The sequence below is a fragment of the Trachinotus anak genome, unplaced genomic scaffold (assembly GCF_046630095.1).
Source record: "Trachinotus anak isolate AG129_WGS33_773 ecotype Australia unplaced genomic scaffold, CSIRO_AGI_Tana_v1 ptg000026l, whole genome shotgun sequence".
Classification (NCBI taxonomy): Eukaryota; Metazoa; Chordata; class Actinopteri; order Carangiformes; family Carangidae; genus Trachinotus; species Trachinotus anak.
The window spans coordinates 12236227-12260000 of NW_027273877.1; the positions used below are offsets into that span (position 1 = coordinate 12236227).

Consider the following 23774-nt stretch of genomic DNA (forward strand, 5'->3'; position numbering starts at 1 on the left):
CTGTCTGTCTTTAAAGAGCCACCTGTCGAAGGATGTTATCACTGACTTTAAAGGAGGACGTCCATCAGCTGATCAGACGAAGCTGTGACTGTCAGGAAGACTATGGTTATTCTAGAAAAGAACCAGTTTGTACAATGTGTTGTGCGTCAGTGTCTGAAATCAAAGTGTTTCTGTCTGTTGTGGATGTCCTCACTGGAAGGTGGAGGTAAAACTCCAGCTGTCATAGAGAGGGAGGAGACATGATGTGGGTTAAATATGGAGATAACTTCTCCCATGATCAGTCTCTGCTGGAGGACATTCATAGTTGTTCACATGAAAAGTGACAGAAATGATCTGAGTGGAGAATGAAAAAAGAGCAGAGAGAGAAGTTCAAACACCGCCTACTTACTAACCTGCACACAGCCAACCAATCACTGAGGGAGGTGGGTGTTTCAGACACTGTTTGACCTCCTGACAAACACCTCTGATGGAGTGAACTGATCCCTTAAAATGCTGCTGATTTGTTTTTGAATAGTCATTTATTCAGTGAGACTTTACTGGTTCATTGTCATTTTTCATACTAGTTGCTGCCCAGTAAAACCAGTCTGATACAAGCAGACACTGAGCAGCTCCACTGGAGCAGCTGGGGGCTCTAGGTACATAAGCAGAGTTCAGTTAGGGAGAGCGACTGTATATGGAGGATTGGTGAGAGCTGTTGGAACTAAACTAAACTGGTGAACCCAAACACTGAGCTGGAAGCCGCAAACAGCTGCAGACTGAGCTGTTGATTCTCAGTGGGATCAGCAGGACTAGTAAACCTGTACCTCTACAGGGAGTGGTCTGACTCACTGTTCACATCCAACCATCACTTCATGGACCTCCAGCTTGTGTCTGTCTCTGTGTGGACAGACATAATGTGAGCTCATTCTTCATGATTCCTCCACAGAGTGGACCAGGAGAGCTCAGAGGTTCCCAGTGGTCAGTCTGCCCAGCAGCATCAAACACACCTGGACTCCATATTCATGGTCTGTGCATGTACAACAACTACTTTCACATCTGCTCACAATCATCTCCATGCTGCACTTTTAGACCAGTGGATTGTCAGTCTGTCCAACATGGATCTGATGTTTGGCTCCATGGTTTTAGTTTGATGCTGTCACTCATGTAGTTTCCTGTTCCAGCTGCTGGAGGAGAACATGGTCAGTTTTGTGAAGAACGAGCTGAAGAAGATCCAGAAGGTTCTGAGTGCAGATTACCCAGAATGCTTAGAGAGTCAGAGGGAGGATGAGGAGGTGTTGGACGGTGAGGATGAAGAGCAGAGGAGCATCAGAGAGGCATTAGTGAAGATCACGGTGAACTTCCTTAGGAGGATGAAGCAGGAGGAGCTGGCTGACTGTCTGCAGAGCAGTAAGAGTATTTCTCTAAAGATTCAACATGATGGACAAATGAGACATTTACTAACATCTCAACACATGTTAAAATGTTTTATATTTTTTCCATGAATCAGTTGTGTATCTTATTTGTTGTCTGTTCATTCAGGAAACTCTCCTGCAGTTTGTCAACATAAACTTAAATCTGAACTGAAGGAGAAGTTCCAGTGTGTGTTTGAGGGGATCTCTAAAGCAGGAGAACCAAACTATCTGAATCAGATCTACACAGAGCTCTACATCACAGAGGGAGGGGCTGGAGAGGTCAATGATGAACATGAGGTCAGACTGATTGAAACAGCATTCAGGAAACCAGAAACAACCATCGAACTAGAAGACATCTTTAACCCCCCACCTGGAAGAGATGGACCAATCAGAAGAGTGATGACAAAGGGAGTGGCTGGCATTGGGAAAACAGTCTTAACACAGAAGTTCACTCTGAACTGGGCTGAAGACAAAGTCAACCAGGACATACACTTCACATTTCCCTTCACCTTCAGAGAGCTGAATGTGCTGAAAGAGAAAAGGTTCAGCTTGGTGAAACTTGTTCATCACTTCTTCCCTCAAACCAAAGAAGCAGGAATCTGCAGGTTTGATCAGTTCCAGGTTGTGTTCATCTTTGACGGTCTGGATGAGTGTCGACCTCCTCTGGACTTCCACAACACTGAGATCCTGACTGATGTGACAGAGTCCACCTCAGTGCACGTGCTGCTGATAAACCTCATCAGGGGGAACCTGCTTCCCTCTGCTTGCCTCTGGATAACCACACGACCTGCAGCAGCCAATCAGATCCCTCCTGAGTGTGTTGACATGGCGACAGAGGTCAGAGGGTTCACTGACCCACAGAAGGAGGAGTACTTCAGGAAGAGGTTCAGAGATGAAGAGCAGGCCAGAAAGATCATCTCCCACATCAAGACGTCACGAAGCCTCCACATCATGTGCCACATCCCAGTCTTCTGCTGGATCACTGCTACAGTTCTGGAGGATGTGTTGAAGACCAGAGAGGGAGGAGAGCTGCCCAAGACCCTGACTGAGATGTACATCCACTTCCTGGTGGTTCAGTCCAAACTGAAGAAGGTCAAGTATGATGGAGGAGCTGAGACAGATCCACACTGGAGTCCAGAGACCAGGAAGATGATTGAGTCTCTGGGAAAACTGGCTTTTGAGCAGCTGCAGAAAGGAAACCTGATCTTCTATGAATCAGACCTGACAGAGTGTGGCATCGATATCACAGCAGCCTCAGTGTATTCAGGAGTGTTCACACAGGTCTTTAAAGAGGAGAGAGGCCTGTACCAGGACAAGGTGTTCTGCTTCGTCCATCTGAGTGTTCAGGAGTTTCTGGCTGCTCTTCATGTCCACATGACCTTCATCAACTCTGGAGTCAATCTGCTGTCAGAAGAACCAACATTCTCCCAGAAGTCCAGAAGAAGAAAAGTTGAGTTTACACAGACACTTTTCTACCAGAGAGCTGTGGACAAGGCCTTACAGAGTCCAAATGGACACTTGGACTTGTTCCTCCGCTTCCTCCTGGGTCTTTCACTGCAGACCAATCAGACTCTCCTACAAGGCCTGATGACACAGACAGGAAGTGGCTCACAGACCAATCAGAAAACAGTCCAGTACATCAAGAAGAAGATCAGTGAGAATCTGTCTGTAGAGAAAAGCATCAACCTGTTCCACTGTCTGAATGAACTGAATGATGATTCTCTAGTGGAGCAGATCCAACAGTCCCTGAGATCAGGAAGTCTCTCCACAGATGAACTGTCTCCTGCTCAGTGGTCAGCTCTGGTCTTCATCTTACTGTCATCACAAAAAGATCTGGATGTGTTTGACCTGAAGAAATACTCTGCTTCAGAGGAGGCTCTTCTGAGGCTGCTGCCAGTGGTCAAAGCCTCCAACAAAGCTGTGTAAGTGTATAGATCATCAGATTTATTCATCATTATATGAAGACACTGCTCTGATCTTTTCAACAGCAGAGGAAATAAATTCCTCTCTTCTTTAATTCCTTGTTATCATCCCTTCAGACTGAGTGGCTGTAACCTCTCAGAGAGAAGCTGTGAAGCTCTGTCCTCAGTCCTCAGCTCCCAGTCCTCTAGTCTGAGAGACCTGGACCTGAGTAACAACAACCTGCAGGATCCAGGGGTGGAGTCGCTGTCTGCTGGACTGGAGAGTCCACACTGTAGACTGGAAACTCTCAGGTCAGGATTCATCAACCTGTTTAACCAATGACCATTTAAGATATCATTAACATTAGTGGATAAACAGCAAACATGTGTAGGATTGTGTAAAGTATATTTCACTAAACTTTGGCAGAACTTTCTAGACTCAAAGAATTTCTTTCCATGAGATCCATGGATCTTCAATATCTTTATTTTTTTGAGGAACATGTCTAAATGTAATTTCCAGTGGGGTGTGTGCATATGGACCACATCTCAGTGGGATCAGTAATGGATACAGAAAAATCTGTGAAATATATTTCAAAGTGTATCTGCACACTAAATTCACAGCTTTTTTGGTGACATTGGACCAAAAAAGAACAGAACCGAAAACAAGAAAAGAATCAAACAGCACAAAAACAGACCTCCAAGTGTTGACAGAGTGTTCCTGTGTGTGGTTTTGTGTGTCTGCAGTCTGTCAGGCTGTCTGATCACAGAGGAAGGCTGTGCTTCTCTGGCCTCAGCTCTGAGATCCAACCCCTCCCATCTGAGAGAGCTGGACCTGAGCTACAATCATCCAGGAGACTCAGCAGTGAAGCAGCTGTCTGCTGGACTGGAGGATCCAGACTGGAGACTGGACTCTCTCAGGTATGGACAGACACTGTCTGATAGAGGAGAAGAGCTGAAACATGTTCTCTGTCACAGCTGATGACAGATCTCTACAGAAGAGCTCTGACTTCAACAAGCTGTGTCAAGGACACTAAGAAGCTGATTGATAACTGAGCTTCTGGGTCATGTATGGAACAAGTGGGGGGGGGGCATGGTAGTTTGACTCATGACGTCAGAAAATTTGGCAACGGCAGACACATCTATATCTATTTCTTGGATTAAGTATTTACACTGTGTTTGTAGTGGAAAAAGGAACTTCAGCCTGAACACAGTAATGATCAGAGATGGCCAAGTCCAGTAATGTCCATGTTTGCATGTTGAGAGAACGTGCTGGTCTGACCCCCCTCCTCCTTTCAGGGTGGAGCCTGCTGGAGTCCGGTGGTTGAGAACAGGTCTGAGGAAGTGTAAGTGTGTTTTTCATTTGATTCATGATTCACTGTCAATAACTGATCAGATGATAGATCAATAACTGCAGCTGTGTCTCCTTCTCTCCATCAGATTTCTGTGAACTCACAATCGACCCAAACACAGTGAACAGAAAGCTCCAACTGTCTGACGACAACAGGAAGGTGACACATGTGAGGAAGAATCAGTCGTATCCTGATCATCCAGACAGATTTGACCAGTGTCCTCAGCTGCTGTGTGGAACTGGTCTGACTGGTCGCTGTTACTGGGAGGTCGAGTGCAGAGGAGGAGTTTATGTAGCAGTGAGTTACAGAGGAATCAGCCGGAGAGGAAACAGAAAAGACTGTGTGTTTGGACTGAACCATCAGTCCTGGAGTCTGTACTGCTCTGATGGTGGTTACTCTGTCTGGCACAATAACATAAGAACAGATATCTTCCTCTCTTCCTCCTCCTCCTCCCCTCCCCCCTCAGTCTCTCACAGAGTAGCAGTGTATGTGGACTGTCCTGCTGGCTCTCTGTCCTTCTACAGAGTCTCCTCTGACTCACTGATCCACCTCCACACCTTCAACACCACCTTCACTCAGCCTCTGTATCCTGGGTTTGCAGCGTGGCCTGGTGCCTCACTGTGTCTGTGTTCAGTGAGGCAGAGAGTCTCCTCCTGTTAGAGAAACTCTCTCACTGTTGAACAGATAGTTCAGTCTCTTTCACTCACACACATTGTCAGGTTCATGTATTACAGCAGTTTACTTTTTAAATGCTTCTTCCAGTGTTGTAAAGATAAAAGCTACAGTTATAACAGGATAAACATGTTCACTTGTTATTGAGTCTTTTGAGTCTGTTTCCAGTGAAAACATCACAGTGAATATCTGGATGTCGTCTTTCTCTGAAGTCAGTTCAGCTGAGACGACTCAGTTCATCTCAGCTGCAGTTAGTTTGCTGCAGATGTGACAAACTGTGAGATCAGAGAGGAATCACTGACCTGCACTGACCTGAGCTGGATCTGCAAAAAGACATTCAGAGATGATGGTCCAGTGAACACAGGGTTGATGAACAGCCTGGTTTCTTCCTGCTGATGAATCAGGCTGCAATGTTCACTGTCAGTAGCTACAGTCAGGGGTTAAAGTGGGAGTGGAGGAGTCCAAAGGTTTGTGGGTGGGTGTAGATACCAGTCTGTGGAGCGACCAGTGCCCTGGCTGTCCCTCTGCTCTTCTTTAATCACATGTAGAGCTGAGCTTTGTAATAACCTCATGAATTTATAACGTATAGATTTTCATGTGTTCTACATAAGTGAGACACAGCTTCATCTGCAACAATGAATCTAAAAGCTCAACTGCCTTGTGTGAGGATGTATAACAGATATACAACATATATATATATATCTGATATGAGTTACTTACTGTAATAAACATGAAGCGGTTACTGTACTATAACTTGTCTATCATGGTAAAACATTTGTAAATGTATTACTTGATCATAAATGTATTTTTATATATTTTCTTGTCTTACATCACTGGATCTTTTATTTTTTGAATGAAGCACTTTGTAACGTGAGTTTAGAAAAGGGATCTACAGATAAAGATGATTATTTTTACTGTCTCAAAGTGACCAACAGGAGTAGAACCAACAGGAGGCTGTTGATGTAGCACATGATTTTTGTGTCACTGTTGTATAAGACTGAATTTAGTGAATATTATTCATAATAAAAATTCTCAAAATTGTGAAAAAGCACATTTTTCCGAATTAATTTATATTGTTAAAATGTCAAATGTAAAATTTATGTTTAACAAGTGATCACATCACAACATGAAATGTACTTTTACAATTACTTTTTTGTTATATCGTGATAAGTTTGTATGTAGAAGCATGAAAATATCAGATTTTTTTTTCTTGCGTGGCAGCAATAGCTTCCATCATTTATAATGTTTCAGTCGTTAACACCTGTCGTTACCTGAGCTACAGTAGAAACTGTAGTAGAACCTTTGCTGGTGTTATTTAGTGTTTTTATAATGTCACTGTAAAGTGTGGACGGACTTGAAACACGTCCGCCATGTTGTGTGGATGTTTGCAGTGGAAGTGATGGAATAAGAGCAGAAGCAGAGTCAGCTGTTGCTCAGTGGTTGAACACAGAGTCGTTGTCACTGTGCAGCTCCTCTCAGGACTGAAGGCAGCTCTTCCTCCCTGAATCAGCCTGTGGAGGAGGCGGAGACCAGCGGCTGCTCTCTCTGTGGGTGAGTGTCTTCAGATTTACACTGCAGGACCGACATGGACACTGTGTGGTGGGCTGATGGGTTTCAGACTGAGAGTAACTATGGCCACATTCAGAGAGATGACAAGAGAAACCTGGCACTGCAACAACAGCCTCTTTCACTGAAATGAGAGAGATTTCCATCAAGTTAAGTTTTAATATCAATGTGAAGGCTTCATTTATTTTTGTTTGGAACTGTCTAAACTAGTCATTTGCAGGGATTATGTAACTTCTGGTGCTGGACAGTAACAAAGTACATTTACTCCAGTACTTCAATCTTAATTGTACTTTACTTGAGTATGTCCATGTTCTGCTTCTTTATACTTTTCCTGAACTACATTATGTTTATTTCACAGCTAATTTCCATTGAAAATTTATACTATTTATCACTTAGAAATGAAATAAAATAAAATATGATACATTATTACAGATACAAGAATGTGAAACCAGCTCCACCATGGCTACATTAAAGTTCTGACTTAATGTTAGATATGATATGATATGATATGATATGATATATATGATATGATATGATATGATATGATATGATATGATATGATATGATATGATATGATATGATATGATATGATAGATATGATATGATATGATATGATATGATATGATATGATATGATATGATATGATTCCTTGCTGCAGCAACATTTAAAGTAGATGTATTGGACAAACCATAACCCCGGCTGACCCACATGGAAACAACAGAGCATGTGTTTTATGTTTGTGACATGATCCAAATCCTTATGGAAATCCATGTCTAAGCTCCAAATCCATAAATATAGATTGATTCTCTTTCAAATGTGTCCAGATCTCTAGTTAACAATATCATCATCATCTAATTAACTCTTGCTCAGTTCTTCATTTGTATTTAATTATTGTTTTAATGGATCAGTTTTCTCTACATGTGTTTTCTTTCGTGTTATCTCATTCAACAATTCAATTCTGTTTGTTTCTGGTGTTAAAGGAGGATTTATTGTCCATGTGTTATAAAGTTGTTTCAGGGTTTGAGTTTGTCATCTGTTTCCTGTTTTATTTTGACAGGTCTGTCTCAACTTCCTGTCTTGCCCTATTCCTGGTGTCTTTACCTCCCCCCATGTTGATGACTTCCCCCCGCCCTAATGGTTTTCCCCTGTGTCTCGTTCTCTTCCCTGTCTGTCTGTATTTAAGTCCACGTCTCTTCCTTGTCATTTGCCAGACTGTCTCTACCCCAGTGTGACTTTTCTGACGCTCCTCATGTGTTCTGACCAGTTTTTGTAGTTTTCTCGTGTGTTTCTTGCCTGCTGATTCTGTTCCTCTGCCTGTGCTGACTGCTTTACTGTGTACTGGACCTTTTACCTGAATAAAGGACCTAGAGTTTGGACTTTGTCTCAGTCTGCTCAGTGAGTCCATCTTTGTGCCTGATAAACCCACTGTGATCTCACCCATTGGTTGGTGAACTGCTGTTTTGAAGCCTTGATTTTTTGAAACCAGAAGACACCATATTTGGAGGCGAGGGTGGAGCTGACCTAAGACCCGAGGTCACTATGCACACCCACCTCCACCAGCTACCTGACGCACTGCACGAGGCTCCATGCTGCTCTGTGTGAGTCTGCATTCAGTCATTTTCCATAACTCAAGCTAAACTTCAGTACGAAGTATTAAAGAACTTTTAATAGCAAACTGCCTGCATGTCCACATTTGGAAAATATTACACACAGGAGGGGTTATGTAAAGTTATTGTAGCTGAAGTTACTGTGTGTTAGCTCACACACAGTGTAAGCATGGATGTAAGCTAACTGTAGTGTAAACCATAGACTTTATATAAATGGTAAAACATCATAATATTGTGTTTTAAAATTGGTTCTGCAAATCAAAGGTGATGATACTGAGCTTCATGAGTGTTAACAGTGACAGTGGGATAACGTGATTACAGTGAACTGCTGGGTCTCCAGTCTGTGCTCGAGTGTGGGTCATTGTTTCTGTCACTGTCAGTTTCATTATTGGAAACAGGCAACAACATTACTGTGTGGAGTGACTTCGTTTCTATTCTATTATTTATGATAAAACAGTACAGCAGACTGTTTTTATAACTAAGCTGAGGGAGTGATGTATTTTCAGATAACTGGAGTTCGTTTAATAGAGTGCTTCTTATTTTTGACTCTTTCTTAGAAGCCAAGGTCTGGATCATTGGGGACAGCTCCATTTGGCGTGGAGCCCAGAGAGCTACAGAGACCACGGGGAACAACCTTGGTGATGATGGTGTCTCCATCCACTGGTTCGGCTGGGGGGGTCTGAAGTGGAGGCGCCATCTCCTCTTTTCCAACCAGTACCTACGAGTGTTGTTGATGGTTCATGACATTTTTGAAATTGATGGTTTTGCAATAAAAGTGCAATAAAAATATTTATGAATCTCTTGGTCTAAGTTTGTTGATGGTCTTATGCTATGAATTATATCTGGTGTAAATGTTGACAATAGCAACATACACAGATTGTAATTGTACAAGAGCACATTGATGGAGGTTTTGCCAGAATTTGTAATTAGAAGGCTATTTCTTTGTTAGTTACTTAAGTTACTTAACTTTGTTCATACAAATTTCTATCAAATGTTGATGTCCGAGAACATTAACAATGTAGGATAAAAAGACATGTTTGATTTTGTCCTTTCCATGTACTTTATGTACTAAGAATAAACCGTTTCAATGACACTGAAAGCACTGATTCACCAAACTGTCCTGTGAGATTCATCACAAGCTGTACGGTCAATTTGGAAAACCCAGGCAACACTTCTGTAGTTAACAGAAAATGCAGTAGTGTTTGCTAAGTGTCCACAAATCGTTACATGGATATTGAAAACTGGTTGTGGAGATCCAAGTCAGACCACAGCGACATCGGTAACGTTACCAGCTGCAACGTGTCGATAAAGGCTGCAGCCAGTGTTAGCCTGGCTGTCTCAAGTCAACTACCACCAGCTCACTCCTGCTGCCTGACCCCCCCCACCCCCTAACCCACAGCTTACACACAACCTTAGTAAAGAAGAGCCTGTGCAGGTGTCTAAGTAACTAAACAAATACCCAACCCGTCTATACTGTGTTGCTTATAATCATGTAAATGTCACGTCTGATAAACTGCAAACTGTTCTTTGGCTTTGATTGTTGAGCTGCAGGATTAAAGTTTCACAAAGACATTGTTTTGGTGGAACTGTAACCCACCTGAAAAATGGGTTAAGACCAATCTCAAAAAAAAAGGGGGAATTAATAAAGTTATAAATGTTTGAATTTGTGCGTGTGTGAATGAGAGTCCCCACTTTGAGGTTTGAAAACGAGTGAGAATTAAGTCATAAGTGATGCAGAAGTCAGTCGCTATCAGAACACAGTTGAAGCGGTTGCACGGCGGGAGCCACGGACCACGAGGTCTCGGTAAGCGAGCCTCTCTGCTGCTGCTATGCTAGTCTGCTACATCTTAGCATTGAAATGATTCACAAGAGGAGTCAGTTATCATCACGTTGTGATCAGTGAATAAATAAATGTTAAAAAGAGACATAATTCATGCTTGATATTTAAGTTCTGTATAAAATCCATCATTTTATCAAACAAGGAAAAAATTGGAAATGTTGGAAAGAGATCATAGTTTCTGTTTCCATGGAGCTGGGGATATTGATCTGCTGTCAAGCAGTGATGTTGAATTAAAAAGCAGTATGCTGTAAGATTCATTTTATGTTTATTATCAAGAGTTTTTGTTAAAAACTTGATTTAATTGGTTGGTGAAACAGACTCTGTTTTGAAAAGGAAATACATACTTTACTGGAAAAGTAAGGGTTCTCAGTGTTACTGTGGAGAAAGAGGAGAAGTCCAGCGGGTCAGTGGATGGCGAGCCACCAACGACACCAGACACCCAGATCACCCCTCTCCACTGGATCAACGGAGTTATCTTTTTCTGTGTCAGTCCCTGAGACTGCTACAGCTCAATTCACACAAGACATAGAGTGCACTCTGACTTTAAAGACTCTGATAAACCAGACTTTCTTCTGATGTAGACCATCACTTGACTCTGAGGGAACTTTGATATTGCCTCTGATCCAGCAGTGACTGAGAGCTGATCTCACAACAAGGACAGTTTATTTTATTTTATTTCAAAAGGAAAAAAGGGCCCAGTTTGTTATTTTAAATAATTGTGTAATTGTGGTGGTGTTTGAAATTTAAAGCCAACTAAAGTGCAGTTAACTACACTTAGTTGTTGTGTGTTTATGGTCACTCCACCCTGCACTCAGCTCCTCCCGAATCCAGAGCATTGCGCCCCAAGAGTGGGTTACATGTAGATAAGAGAAAACTGGTTATTTTGGTTTTCTGAATTAATCGTCTCTCTTTCCTGACGACATAACTGTTAATTAAAACCCTGTGTTTAAAAATATACAAGTGATATACAAGTTTTTCCATGGTGATTTGATTCGTGGTGTTTTTTGATCAGGAGAAACTGTATCTAAAGAGAATCTTAAATTATCATTGGAAGCAACAAGGTCATTGAATAAGTCAGTAGTGGATGGAGGAAATGTGTTCAAATGATTTGCTAATTATGGTCATTGATAATGCTGCACTTCACATCAACAGTCTCTGGATGTAAAAACAGTCGTGTTAAACAAAGACAAGAAACAAGTGAAATGCCAACATTAAAACCTCTAGTAAACAAAGCTCAGAGTATTTCTGTGGATCAGCTGTGAATGACAGCCAATGAGAGAAGAGAGGAGCTGATGAAGATGATGACGCTCTCACCAGCCCTGGGTTTTACCTCTCAGGCTGAACTGAACCTCTGATTGGTGGAGGTTGTTCTGGCTCCTGAAACTCTACTGCCCCCCTCACTGTGTCAGTGAAAATTGAAGCTACATTTAAATTTACACTGAATTATTATCCTGCTACAAACAGCAGAACTAAACACCAGTCAAATATAAGGCTATAAAAAACATATAACATAGAACATATAAAAACATAATTTACCACACAGAAGGACTTAAAGTTCTGTTAATTAATGATGAATTAAACCAATGATACTTGTTGACTTATCATTAAGATACATAGACATGCTCATATAAAAAGGCTGGGAGATATGGCTAAAAACCTCATATCTCAACAGGCCAAAGAGAAGCAGTAAATGTGCAATAAAATACAATACTATGAAAATGTAACAGTAACATAATGAGTAGATTTTAACTTCAACTTACTTTTTACTTTTAGAGTAAAAAACTTTTTTGGTTACTATTCGCTGCAGGGGCTGGTTACAAATATTTAGCATATTCAACATTATGAATATGATCATTTACTATATCTTCTATAAAGTATTATTGAATACATCAATAAGATGGAGGATAAAAACAATATGTTCCTCCTGTACAATAATATCTGGGAAAGTTCAGCTGAAGAACATGAGGCTTCAACGTCTGAGTCAAACTAATCTTCAGAGTTCAAATCATTTTACTGTGAAATTCCCTCTTTGTGAAGCTCAACAAGGAAACTGTTCAGAGCTGAACTTGATGAGCTTTAAGTCCAGAGACACTGATGATGCTCTGTCAGATCCAGAGGAACACACAGGGATGATGGTGGACTGGACTCTGTGTGTGACAGTGGAGCTGTTCTCAGATCAGTTCAGACTGCAGCACTGAGAGTCATCTCCACTTCTTCTGGTTCCTCTGTCAGTCACTGCTGGATCAAGCTCTCCTCTCTACTCTTACCTCCAGCTGTGTAGAGAAGAAGAGAGCAGAGGAGATGAATCAGTGTTTACAGAGACTCACTTCATCAGTCAGTGATGCAGCAGGGACTTCAGTCCTGTTCAGACCAGATGTGCAGCAGCTGCTTCCTCTCAGCTCTCATGTTAACGTGTTGGAGTGAACACACTGAGCTGGAAGCTCACAGACCTGCAGAGACGTTCAGCATCAAGTCTGTTCACTCTGCACATTTCACTCAGTCCACAGTGGAAACAAAGTGCTGAGTCAGCAACAGGTCAGTGATGGATTCACTCCTGTTACCTGTCAGCTGATGTCACTTTAAACACAGAGTCTCTGTGTGTTGATCAACATGTGAGCTGCTTCTGAAACATCACCTGACTGAACATGGAGGCTGTCACTAAGAGCCAGGGACTGTCAGGCTCCATCACACTGATCTCAGAGCTGTGACACAGATGAAACTGATCAGCTGTTTAGTGTTGAAACCAGAGAACAAACAGTCTCAGATCAGATTGGACAGTTTGATGAATGAGGACACTGTCTCTGTCCATCTGTGAGGCTGTCAGCAGGAATCAGCTTTATTTCCTGTACACATCAACACAACAACAACAGTCGTCTTCACATCAACTCACACACATGACCACAACAAGCTTCTGGCTGCTCTGATTGGCTGACTGTTGTCTCTCTCTCTGTCTTTCTGTCCAATCCTGAAGCCTGTCCCCGTTCTCCTCTCACAGCTTCACTGAGGAAAGCAGCCACCGAGGAGGTTGGAGGTTCACAGGAAACACTGGATCTTTGCTCTGATACTAACTGTGTTTAGTACAATACTGCTGAGCGCAGCATGGACTGACTCCGCCCCTCTACTGACCTCAGAGTCTCCAGTCTACAGTCTGGACTCTCCACGAGACCACGGAGATCCTTCAGGTCTGAATCCTGCAGGTTGTTGAGTCTCAGGTCCAGTTCTCTCAGATGGGAGGGGTTGGACTTCAGAGCTGAGCCCAGAGAAGAACAGCTGATCTCTGACAAACTGCAGTTCTCCAATCTGAATCAACAATCAAAGATATAGATCAGTGATTGATAATCAATCAGATTTGTCCTGATAAATGATCTTTGTCTAAAATGAGTAGAGTGACTTTGTCCTTCTGTTATTGTGGATCTTCATCATGTCAGTACAACACAACATTGTCAACACAACAGTTTTGTGTGTTGTTTTACAGATGAAAACACACACACACAGTTTGATTGACGGGACAGATACAGGAAATCATTCCTGCCACAAGCCATCACCCTATATAATAAATCTGTTTAAATAAATAATAATAAATTGTACATATTGTAACTTATGCTGCTGCTGCAACGCAACAATTTCCCAGTTTGGGATCATTAAAGTACTTTGATTGATTGATTGATTGATTGATCAAACAGACATTAGTCCTGACACTTCACTGAAATCTACTGAAAAAAAGAAGATTGTTTCTTCACTTTCTTTGGACAAATATTAGTTGTGAGGATCTTGTGTATGTTGTTGTGATAAAAATGAATTGACTTGAACAACTAACACTGGACATTTTCTCCAGTGGATTTAGAAAACATGAGTCCTCTGACTGAGAGAAATACGAGTGTGTGAGCTGTGAAGGTTGAACTGAAGTGAACAGACATTATTCAAGATATAAGATCTACAACAGTGAACTGACCTCAGAGTCTCCAGTCTACAGTCTGGACTCTGCAGAAAACCACACAGACCCTTCACTCCTGGATCCTGCAGGTCCTGGTTGTAGCTCAGGTCCAGTTCTCTCAGATGGGAGGGGTTGGACTTCAGAGCTGAGACCAGAGAAGAACAGCTGATCTCTGACAACCTGCAGAACCTCAATCTGAACAAAGAATCAAAGATGTAGATCAGTGATTGATAATCAATCAGATTTGTCCTGATCAATGATCTTTGTTTAAAATGAGTAGAGTGACTTTGTCCTTCTGTTATTGTGGATCTTCATCATGTCAGCCTTCTACACACATCATCCAAATGTCAGCACAACATTCATACAGCTGTTGGTGTGAACACAGGTTGATCAGCTGCTGCTGACCTCAGTTCAGTCTGTAATCAGAGGAGAATCAGAGGATTCACGTCTGTTTAGTCTGTTCCCTCTCTGACACTACAGACATCAGCACAGAAACAAAACACTGAGGACGTGAACAAACAGTGAGAACTCAGTCACACTGTTCAGAACAAACATGGTGGAGCAGCTTCAATGTTCCAAAGTCACCAAACAACTGTACAATGTCACATTTGTGACACAACCAGTTCACCTTCAGGTAACGTTCAGAGCCTCCTGCTGGAAAACACCACAGATTTATTCAGCTGATCTTCACTGAATGAGGAAGTAGAATTGATCTGATTTTCACATCAACCCCCCAGTGAGGAGCAGACTGAGTGAGGACGGGGTTAATGAAGGTCACAGAGCAGAGATCAAACCTGTGCTCACAGTCCTACAACCCTTCAGCTCAGCACAACGTCCACGGTTTAGGTCTGATAGTTGATCAGAATCAGAATCAGAATCAGAATCAGGTTTATTGCCAAGTATGTTTTCACGTACAAGGAATTTGTTCTAGTGAATGGTGCAGAGCGCACCAAAACACCGAGGCAGCCATCTGCGGCGCCATTTAAAAAGGAGGAATGGGGAAAAAAACAAGTGGAGAGGAGAGGAGAAAAAATAACAGAACCCAAACTATACTCCTGGGGGGGGGGGGGGGGGGTACAGTGTGGGATTCGGGAAAAAAAACCTCAGCAACATAGGCATATATAAACAAACACATCTTACAACACAGTGACTCAAGACAATTTGCTCCAGGGGAGGGGGTAAAGGGGGGAGGAGGTGATTCCAGTGCAGACAGGCAGCCAGCCGCAGCCGCTGCCATTAAGGAGCAGCTATCGGACCCCGCCCGCCGCGCTGGATGGGAGGAAGTGGCGAAGGCGTGGGATGGGGTTGGGTTGTGAGTTGCATATGTACATTTAAGAGGTGTCCGTGAATGTGTGTGTGTGCATAGGCCTGGGGAGTCGCTTCATCTAGTTCACAATCAGTGCCTCAGTTCGCAGGGTGTCATCGCGATAACACAGCAAGTTGCCATGGAGACATCCTTGATCGGTTCCTGGACGGAGTCAACAATCCACAGGTGTCCGTGGAGGAAGCGTCTCACTGCAGCGATCTCGTGGGGGAGTTGTTCCAGCACCGGCCTTGGCCAAGGCTGGTGCTGCGGGGGCCGGAACGCAGATTAGATTATGATTGTTTGGGTTAGGGCGAGCAGTCGTATTTCAATAGACACGGCTTACTCTGTTAGTCCATTCTGGTCATCTCCATCCATTCTCCTTTTCAAAGCTGCAAGCTTCTCCAAGATGTGACCCATGTTGCGATTTATGACCACAGTCTGAGCATTAACAGCTCCTTCCAAGGTGGTTCCCAAGTTGCGGTTCACAATCACAGTCTGAGTGCTTACAGCTTTACTCACTCCATCAATTATGTCGGGCAGCGTGGGGATTTGGACTGCTGTCACCGTCTTCCGAATTTTCCGATACACCAGGGCAATGCCTAATCCAATCAGCAGAAAGCCTGATATCACAGTTCCGAATATATAGAGATCTTCGATGTCCTCAACGGAAAGACTCGCCAGGCACACGACCCTCCACTGCTCCCAGGAGTCCCTCATGTAGCCAGCGGGGTACGTTCCGCCAGGGCAGACAGGTTCCCCCGAACCCGGGCTTCTCGTCGAGAAGATCCTGTCAATTGCGTTGAGAGACCAGTTGACCAATTCCATGATTTTAGATTTGGAGAGCAGTGCGGAGAGAGGCTTCCAAGGTTTAGACAAGACAGGACGAGACATGAGATGCAAAGCAGGGAAAAAAAGGGAGAGGAGAGAGGGGGAAGATGCGTCCGCCTTCGTTGGGAGCCGGAAGAGAAGGAGCAATGAACAGAGTTTCTCTGAGTGTCAGTGTCAGTCTGCTCTGGTAACTGCTCCTGAACCACAGTCACATGACCACTTGTGTTATTCATGTGATTAGAAGAAGCTCCATTCTTCAAGATCAAGTCTGAGCTTTTGTTGTGTTCACACACAATCAACTAGATATGACATGAAGGACACCTGGAGCGCTTTGAGTTCACAGTGCACAGGTTCAGAGAAGCACAACGTGGACTTGAAGAGAACAGAAGTGAGAGCAGCTCAGTTCAGGTAACAGGGACCAGACTGATCTGCCAACAAAACCCCTACAGCCAACCTCCCCTGGAGCTCAGCTTTCAGAGCAGGCTCCTCTGCCTCTGCTGCCAGCTCTGTGTATCTGAGCTGTTTCCTCTCAGAGGCCGTTTCTCCTGCGTCCTCCCATGGTACTGTCAGCTCCACAACATACACAAGCTGCTGTGTTTCTGACCACAACACAACATCTGCTCTCAGATCAGTGGCAGCTGTCTCCTGAGGAACGAGGAGCTGTTTTCCTGGATCTCCTCTGATTGGCCAGTCCCTCCCTGCCTTCAGCAGAAATCACGCCTGTTCAAAGATCAAAGATCAAACTCTGTCAATTCTCTGCTGCTCTGAATCACAAACACTGTGACTGCTCTCATCCAGGGGCCGAGTGGGACCCTTCATTTTACCTGGAGATCACCAGTCCCAGCTGTTAATAACACACAAAGACAAACAGCAGCTAACACAAGCACAGGGCTGCTGCCCAACAACTAGCAGCTAGCTACACTAGCCACATTTACTATGAGCTGAGCTAGCAGCTAGCTACAACGCCCCTGCTTAGCATTTCAGCTGCCGGCTCTTTACTGGATGTTGAATCTCTCTGTGATTGTGGAACATTTCTCTGCTTCCTCCTCCAGTATTTGTTCTTCTTCATTCTTCTCTGCTCCACCTTTCTCCTTCTCTTTCTGCTGCTGCTTCAAACCAATGTGAACAGTGAACACACATGTTCCCTGATAACACCAACACGTCTCTGATGACTCTGTACCAGCCCCACTTCACAGCTCTTATTGGTCAGCAGCTGACAAATCACAGTTCAAGGTACCCCGGGACTGGACCACCTGAGGAGGGGCCGCTCATTTACCCCCCGACTGCAAATATAGACTTGGTAGCGTCTGACGTGCTGGGAGAGACAAGAGGCTGCGAGGCTCAGTTCAGGCTGCAGGATGGTGCAGCGAGGTAGACCACTTTTATATAACACAATATTATTAGTCTACACAATAATCAGTCTGGCCCCGGCCCCCAAACGGCCCCCAGGGATTCTCCTGACCCTCCCCATCACCACTCTGCTCCTGGTCTCATCTTCCTTCTTTCTCTTCACTGGCTGATTTTTTAAATCCTCACACAGAAATCCTGAAAATGAACCAACCAATGAAAAACTGGAACTTCACACATTTGAACTGAATATAAAACTACAACAGCTCCAGTCAGTGAACTGACCCCAGAGTCTCCAGTCTACAGTTTGGACTCTCCAGTCCAGCACACAGCTGCTTCACTGCTGAATCCTCCAGGTCATTGTGGCTCAGGTCCAGGTGTCTCAGATGGGAGGGGTTGGACTTCAGAGCTGAGGACACGACTTCACAGTGAGTCTCTGAGAGTTGACAAAGAACAAGTCTGTGATGAGAGAAAATATAAAATGTGTTAGAATAAAATCAGACAGTTTGTAATAAAAGACACTGAAGTTAAAATGCATCTGATGAGAAAAGATGATGATGTGATGAACATCTGCTCTTCACATCTGTGGCTCAGCTCATCTGATCTGATTGTGTTTGACATGAAACAATAATTCTCATCACTCTCTCTCAGACCTGTTGAGTTTCATGGGAATCTTTGTTGTGCAGATGAAGGAGGGAAAATGATGTTACATTTCTGCTTCCATCATATGATTTGATCCAGAGTCAGAATCTTATTAAAATTACAAAGCCTGTTGTGATTGGTCAGTGAGCCCAGTCATTACACACACTCACAGCACGCTCTCATATGCACCCTGAATGACAGACATACAGAGAGAGAGTCTGATCACAGTCCACCCATGATTTCTGTGTGTTGATGTCGTGGTGGCCTGTCACAGATAAATCAGTGTGTGGGAAACACTGAGGTCTAATCTACAGATACTGAGCCCACACATGTCTTAATGTCCGGTGGGAACATTTCCACACTGTGGCATCCCTACTCCAGAACATTTGTCCTGAGGTCAACTCAGTCAACAGTTCAATCTAATCACTGTTTGCTGCCTGGTTTTCACAGAAGGTCCTCACAGAAACATGACACTGAGCTCTGGTGTGTAGAAGAAGACTGAATCCTCCCATTCTGCTCTGATAGATTCACACCTGTGTTCTTGGCTGAAGCTGAACATTTCCTGATACGACTCTCCTCTACAGCAACAAGAGAGAAAACACCTGGGACTTTCTGTCTCAACACAATCTATGGAAAGACTTTAAAGCTCCACCATGACACTTGAAAAAGGTGTCATGATGGGGTGTCCCCTAACATCCTCCATGCTCATCATGACTTCAGTCATCTCTGGACAATGATTCAGGTCTTATACAAACTTTCCTAAACACCTGCTAGAACCTGCTCATTAGAGCTTCACTGCATCCACTGTTCACTGTCAAACACTGATGACTGTTGTCATAGAAACCTCATGAGTCCTGAATACAGACCTCCACAGATTCATCACTGCTCTCCTGTAACACTGTCACAATGGACAGTTTCAACAAAGCTGAACCAGAGACATCTTCTTTTTTCATTCACACATTCTTCTTCCTCAGAAAAACCTGCTGCCTACATTACTCACAATGCACATCAACCAGCAAACCTTGGCTGTTTGATTAAGGTGTGTTATGCAGCGGAGATGAGGGGGGGCTACAGAGGTCTGGTGTTGACCTCAGACTCCGCCCACACTGACTCAGGTGAGATCACCTGAGGACATTTATCAGACTGCACAGCTGGAGACACTAAAGGTTGAATACTACTGTTTTCTCATATGCAGGTGTCCTCCCCAACACCTGGAAACACCTGGAAACACCTGGAAACACACACTGAGGTGTAAGATCAGTGGAGCTGCTTTAATTAGTTTGATCAGGTTTGAATTAAACCAAAAAGACTCAAAACAACACAGAACATTAACAAATCAATGAAGCATCCAACAATTATTACAAATAAACAAAACAAGTGTTTTTATGAACTTAACAGCAACAATCACAACCAACTGAAACATCTACATTTTGGTGCTCACAGCATTTACAACACCTCCAGGAAAAAACACAACTGACCTTTGATTGTTTTAAAGTAAAACTAAGAGTAATGAGAATAAATGAAAATCTGAATTTGACTCAACTACTGATCTAATCTACTGATTGATAATTATATTGATCATGTCTGGACTCACCGAGCCTTCCTGCAGTTCCTCACAGCTGGGATCAGTCTCCATCGTCCCTCCACTGATGTCTTGTACTTGCTCAAGTCCAACTCACCCAGAACCTCCTCTGACATCTGTAGCATGTAGGCCAGAGCTGAGCAGTGGATCTCAGAGAGTTTCTGCTCTGATCTGGTCTCTGACCTCAGGAACTCTTGGATCTCCTGATGAACTGAGTGGTCCTTCATCTCCATCAGACAGTGGAAGATGTTGATGCTTCTGTCAGGAGAGAATTTATCACTGTTCATCTCCTTCAGGTTGTTGATGGCTCTCTGGATGGTTTTTGATCTGTTTTTCCTCTGACCCAGCAGACCTCCTAAGAATCTCTGGTTGGACTCCAGAGAGAGGCCATGAAGGAAGCGGACAAACAGGTCCAGGTGACCATTTTTATTTCTGAGGGATTTCTCCATGGCTGCCCTCAGGAAGTTCTCCAGGAATACGTCACTGTCATCATCATCATTGTTTTCTGAGAAAAACGAGTCATCGTCATCACTGTACTTGTTGTAATAATTCCAGTCCAGGACCTCTGTGTTCCTGTTGGTGTCCCAGCTGTCATTATTCCAATTTTGTCCCAGGAAGTTCTCCAGGACCTCTGTGCTCCTGTTGGTGTAACAGTGGAACATGTAGACTGCAGCCAGAAACTCCTGAATGCTCAGATGAACAAAGCAGTAGACTGTTTTCTGGAAGATCACACTCTCTCTTTTGAAGATCTCAGTACAGAGTCCTGAGTACACTGAGGCCTCTGTGACATCCAGACCACACTGCTCCAGGTCTTCTTGGTAGAACATGATGTTTCCTTTCTCCAGATGTTCAAACGCCAGCCCCCCCAGCTTCAGAAGAACTTCCCTGTCAGCGTCCATCAGCTCCTGTGGACTCGTCTCATGTCCCTCATCATACTTGAGCTTCTTCCTCTTTGTCTGAACCAGCAGGAAGTGTGAGAACAGGTCAGTCAGGGTCTGGGGCAGCTCTCCTCTCTGCTCTGTAGTCAACATGTGCTCCAGAACTGTAGCAGTGATCCAGCAGAAGACTGGGACTTGACACATGATGTGGAGGCTCCTGGACTTCTTGATGTGTGAGATGGTTCTGCTGGACAGCTCTTCATCACTGGATCTCCTCCTGAAGTACTCCTCCTTCTGGGCGTCAGTGAAGCCTCGTACCTCTGTTACCCTGTCAACACATGTAGGAGGGATCTGATTGGCTGCTGCAGGTCTGGAAGTGATCCAGACCAGAGCCGAAGGAAGCAGGTTCCCCTGGATGAGGTTTGTCAGCAACAGGTTGACTGATGACGTCTGTGTGACATCAGACACAACCTCCCTGTTGGTGAAATCCAGTGAAAGTCTGCTTTCATCCAGGCCGTCCAAGATGAACACAACTTTACAGACAGCCAGCTGCTCTGCTGTGACCTTCTGTAATGTTGGATGGAAAACATGGAGCAGCCTGAGAAGACTGTACTGCTGCTCTCTGATCAGGTTCAGCTCCCTGAACGAAAGCAGAACCAGCAGACTGACATCTTGGTTCTCCAAGCCCTCTGCCCAGTCCAGACTGAACTTCTGCACTGAGAAGGTTTTTCCAACGCCAGCGACACCGTTGGTCAGAACCACTCTGATGGGTCTCTGTTGGTCAGGTAAGGGTTTAAAGATGTCGTGGCACTTGATTGGAGCGTCATGGAGGGTCTTCATCTTGGAAGCTGTCTCCAGCTGCCTCACCTCATGTTGGGTATTAACCTCTTCACTCTGTCCCTCTGTGATGTAGAGCTCAGTGTAGATCCTGTTGAGGAGGGTTTCACTTCCTGTTCCATCACTTCCTTCAGTCACACATTCACATCTGCTCCTCAGACTGATCTTATGTTGATCTAAAACCTCCTGCAGACCACTATCTGCTGAAAGAGAAGAGACAATGTCAGACTGAAGACAGAGAATCTGAGAATCTGCTGATTATTTTCATCAGCTACAGAAAAACTAAAGAGCAGCAAAGAAAAGCTTTTTAATGTTGTGCTTTTTAGAATCATCTGAAATGTCAGTGCTGTGTGATAGAACAACTGACACTGGAGAAAACAACAGGTCCTGGTTTCACAAATGAAGACATCAGCAGACACATGTTCAGTCTCACTTTGTACAGTGCTGCTCTGACTGGCTGTCTGCAGTCCAGGTCTGGTTCTGGGTCTTTTTCCACACTGGGGACAGGAGGGGTCTCCTGAAGACCCAGACTGGTCCCAGTATGAGGTGAAGCACTGTCTGCAGAACCAGTGTCCACAGCCTGTAGAGACTGGATCCTTCAGGACGTCCTGACACAGAGCACAGCAGGACAGCTGCTCCTCCACAGAGACACCACTCCTCTTCCTCCCTCTGTGAAGACATGTCTTCATCACTAACATGTCACAGTCAAATATGTCTAATAACTGAATCATCTTCAGCTCAGTTTACAGTAGAAACTGTCTCTTACTGTGAGTCTGAGGGTCCAGGTTCAGGACTGAGGTCTGGAGGATGATCTTTGGACCAGTGACTCTTCACAGACAGACAGCTGGATCCTGGAGACTCTGCTCTCAGTTTGTGCTTCTGACCTCTGCAAACACAAACATGTTTTTATTCGTATCACATTGATCACTGATCAATTCTCTGATGACAGAGTCATTGTGAAATTAGATCTTTTTCCAAGTTTGAATTTTTTATTCTGAATTTATTAACATTTCTTGAAAATCTCATGAGTTGAATTCACTTAAAAAAAATCTGATCCACAATTGCAACGCAAAACAAAACCAGTGGCAGAAATTCACAGACTTAACAAACTCAAAATCTGCTGAGACAGATTTTCTTCCATAAGCTACAGACAACAGAGCTGGTGGTAAAGATCCAGAGGGCCTGCAGAGATGACACTTCTTCCCCAGGAGACTGGAACATGACTCCAAATGAGCTGGTTGACAGGTGCCCTCCAGTGGAAGTAATGCAGTGTAAGGACATTGTTCAAAGTTTGATGACAGATAATAATTGAACTGATGTTTACAGAAGTTTAAATTGGGGGGTTAATAGTTCCACATGGTTTAAGCCTAATGGGGGAAGCAAATAGAGAAATGATCACTGGTTGGTCAGTGATAATATTATGAGCTACACTTCAGAGAGTTTAGAGAAAGAAGTGTTGACGTTTTACTCCGATCTGTGCTCCTCACTTTACTCTTTAGGTGAAGCTGTCGCCTTCTCTGATAAAATCCAGGATGGTATCCCACGTATTGAGGACTCCTTCAGGGATTTGTGTGAGACAGAGTTAAAAACGGAGGATTTGGACTCAGCGATCCTGAAGATGGCTTCCTACAAATCTCCAGGGACAGATGGCTCACAGCTAAGTTTTATCAGCTCTTTTGGAAAAGATCTAAGAAATGTATTATTTAAAGAGTGGATAGAGAAGAATGAACTGATGTCAAGCATGAAACAATCAGGCTAATTCCTAAATCAGGTAAAGACAAAAGAAGTTTAGATCATTTCAGACCAATCACTTTGTTGAACACTGACTATAAAATACTCTCAGGGGCTGTTGCTGCCAGACTGAAGACAGGTATTTGGTCCATAATTAGTGAAACACAGTCAGGATTTTTGAAAGGAAGGTCAGTTCATAATAACACAAGGCCTGTATTAGACCTTCTTGATTGTAGTGAAATAATCCAAGAGAGTGGGTTTATGTTATTTCTAGATTTTTACAAAGCATTTGATTCTGTGGAACATCAGTTTATACTGGAAACTTTGAGGTTCTTTGGTCTTGGAGAGACATTTATTAAGATT

At 43.6% G+C, this 23774-nt stretch overlaps 2 protein-coding genes across 2 annotated transcripts in view; one reads left to right on the forward strand and one right to left on the reverse strand.

Moving 5' to 3' along the window:
* Positions 1-8255, forward strand: part of LOC139609599 (protein NLRC3-like) — a 362291-nt gene extending 354036 nt beyond the window's left edge. The window contains exons 7-13 of the mRNA XM_071464410.1: positions 926-1004; positions 1161-1386; positions 1519-3313; positions 3431-3604; positions 4037-4210; positions 4589-4635; positions 4730-8255. Of these exons, the coding sequence (XP_071320511.1) occupies positions 926-1004; positions 1161-1386; positions 1519-3313; positions 3431-3604; positions 4037-4210; positions 4589-4635; positions 4730-5301 (3067 nt within the window). The 3' untranslated portion in view covers positions 5302-8255. The remainder of the gene's footprint in view (positions 1-925; positions 1005-1160; positions 1387-1518; positions 3314-3430; positions 3605-4036; positions 4211-4588; positions 4636-4729) is intronic.
* Positions 1-23774, reverse strand: part of LOC139609651 (protein NLRC3-like) — a 72507-nt gene that overhangs the window by 5814 nt on the left and 42919 nt on the right. The window contains exons 4-9 of the mRNA XM_071464535.1: positions 22447-22566; positions 22114-22349; positions 19978-21883; positions 18027-18200; positions 14279-14455; positions 13453-13626 (exon numbers count right to left, since the gene is read on the reverse strand). Of these exons, the coding sequence (XP_071320636.1) occupies positions 13453-13626; positions 14279-14455; positions 18027-18200; positions 19978-21883; positions 22114-22349; positions 22447-22566 (2787 nt within the window). The remainder of the gene's footprint in view (positions 1-13452; positions 13627-14278; positions 14456-18026; positions 18201-19977; positions 21884-22113; positions 22350-22446; positions 22567-23774) is intronic.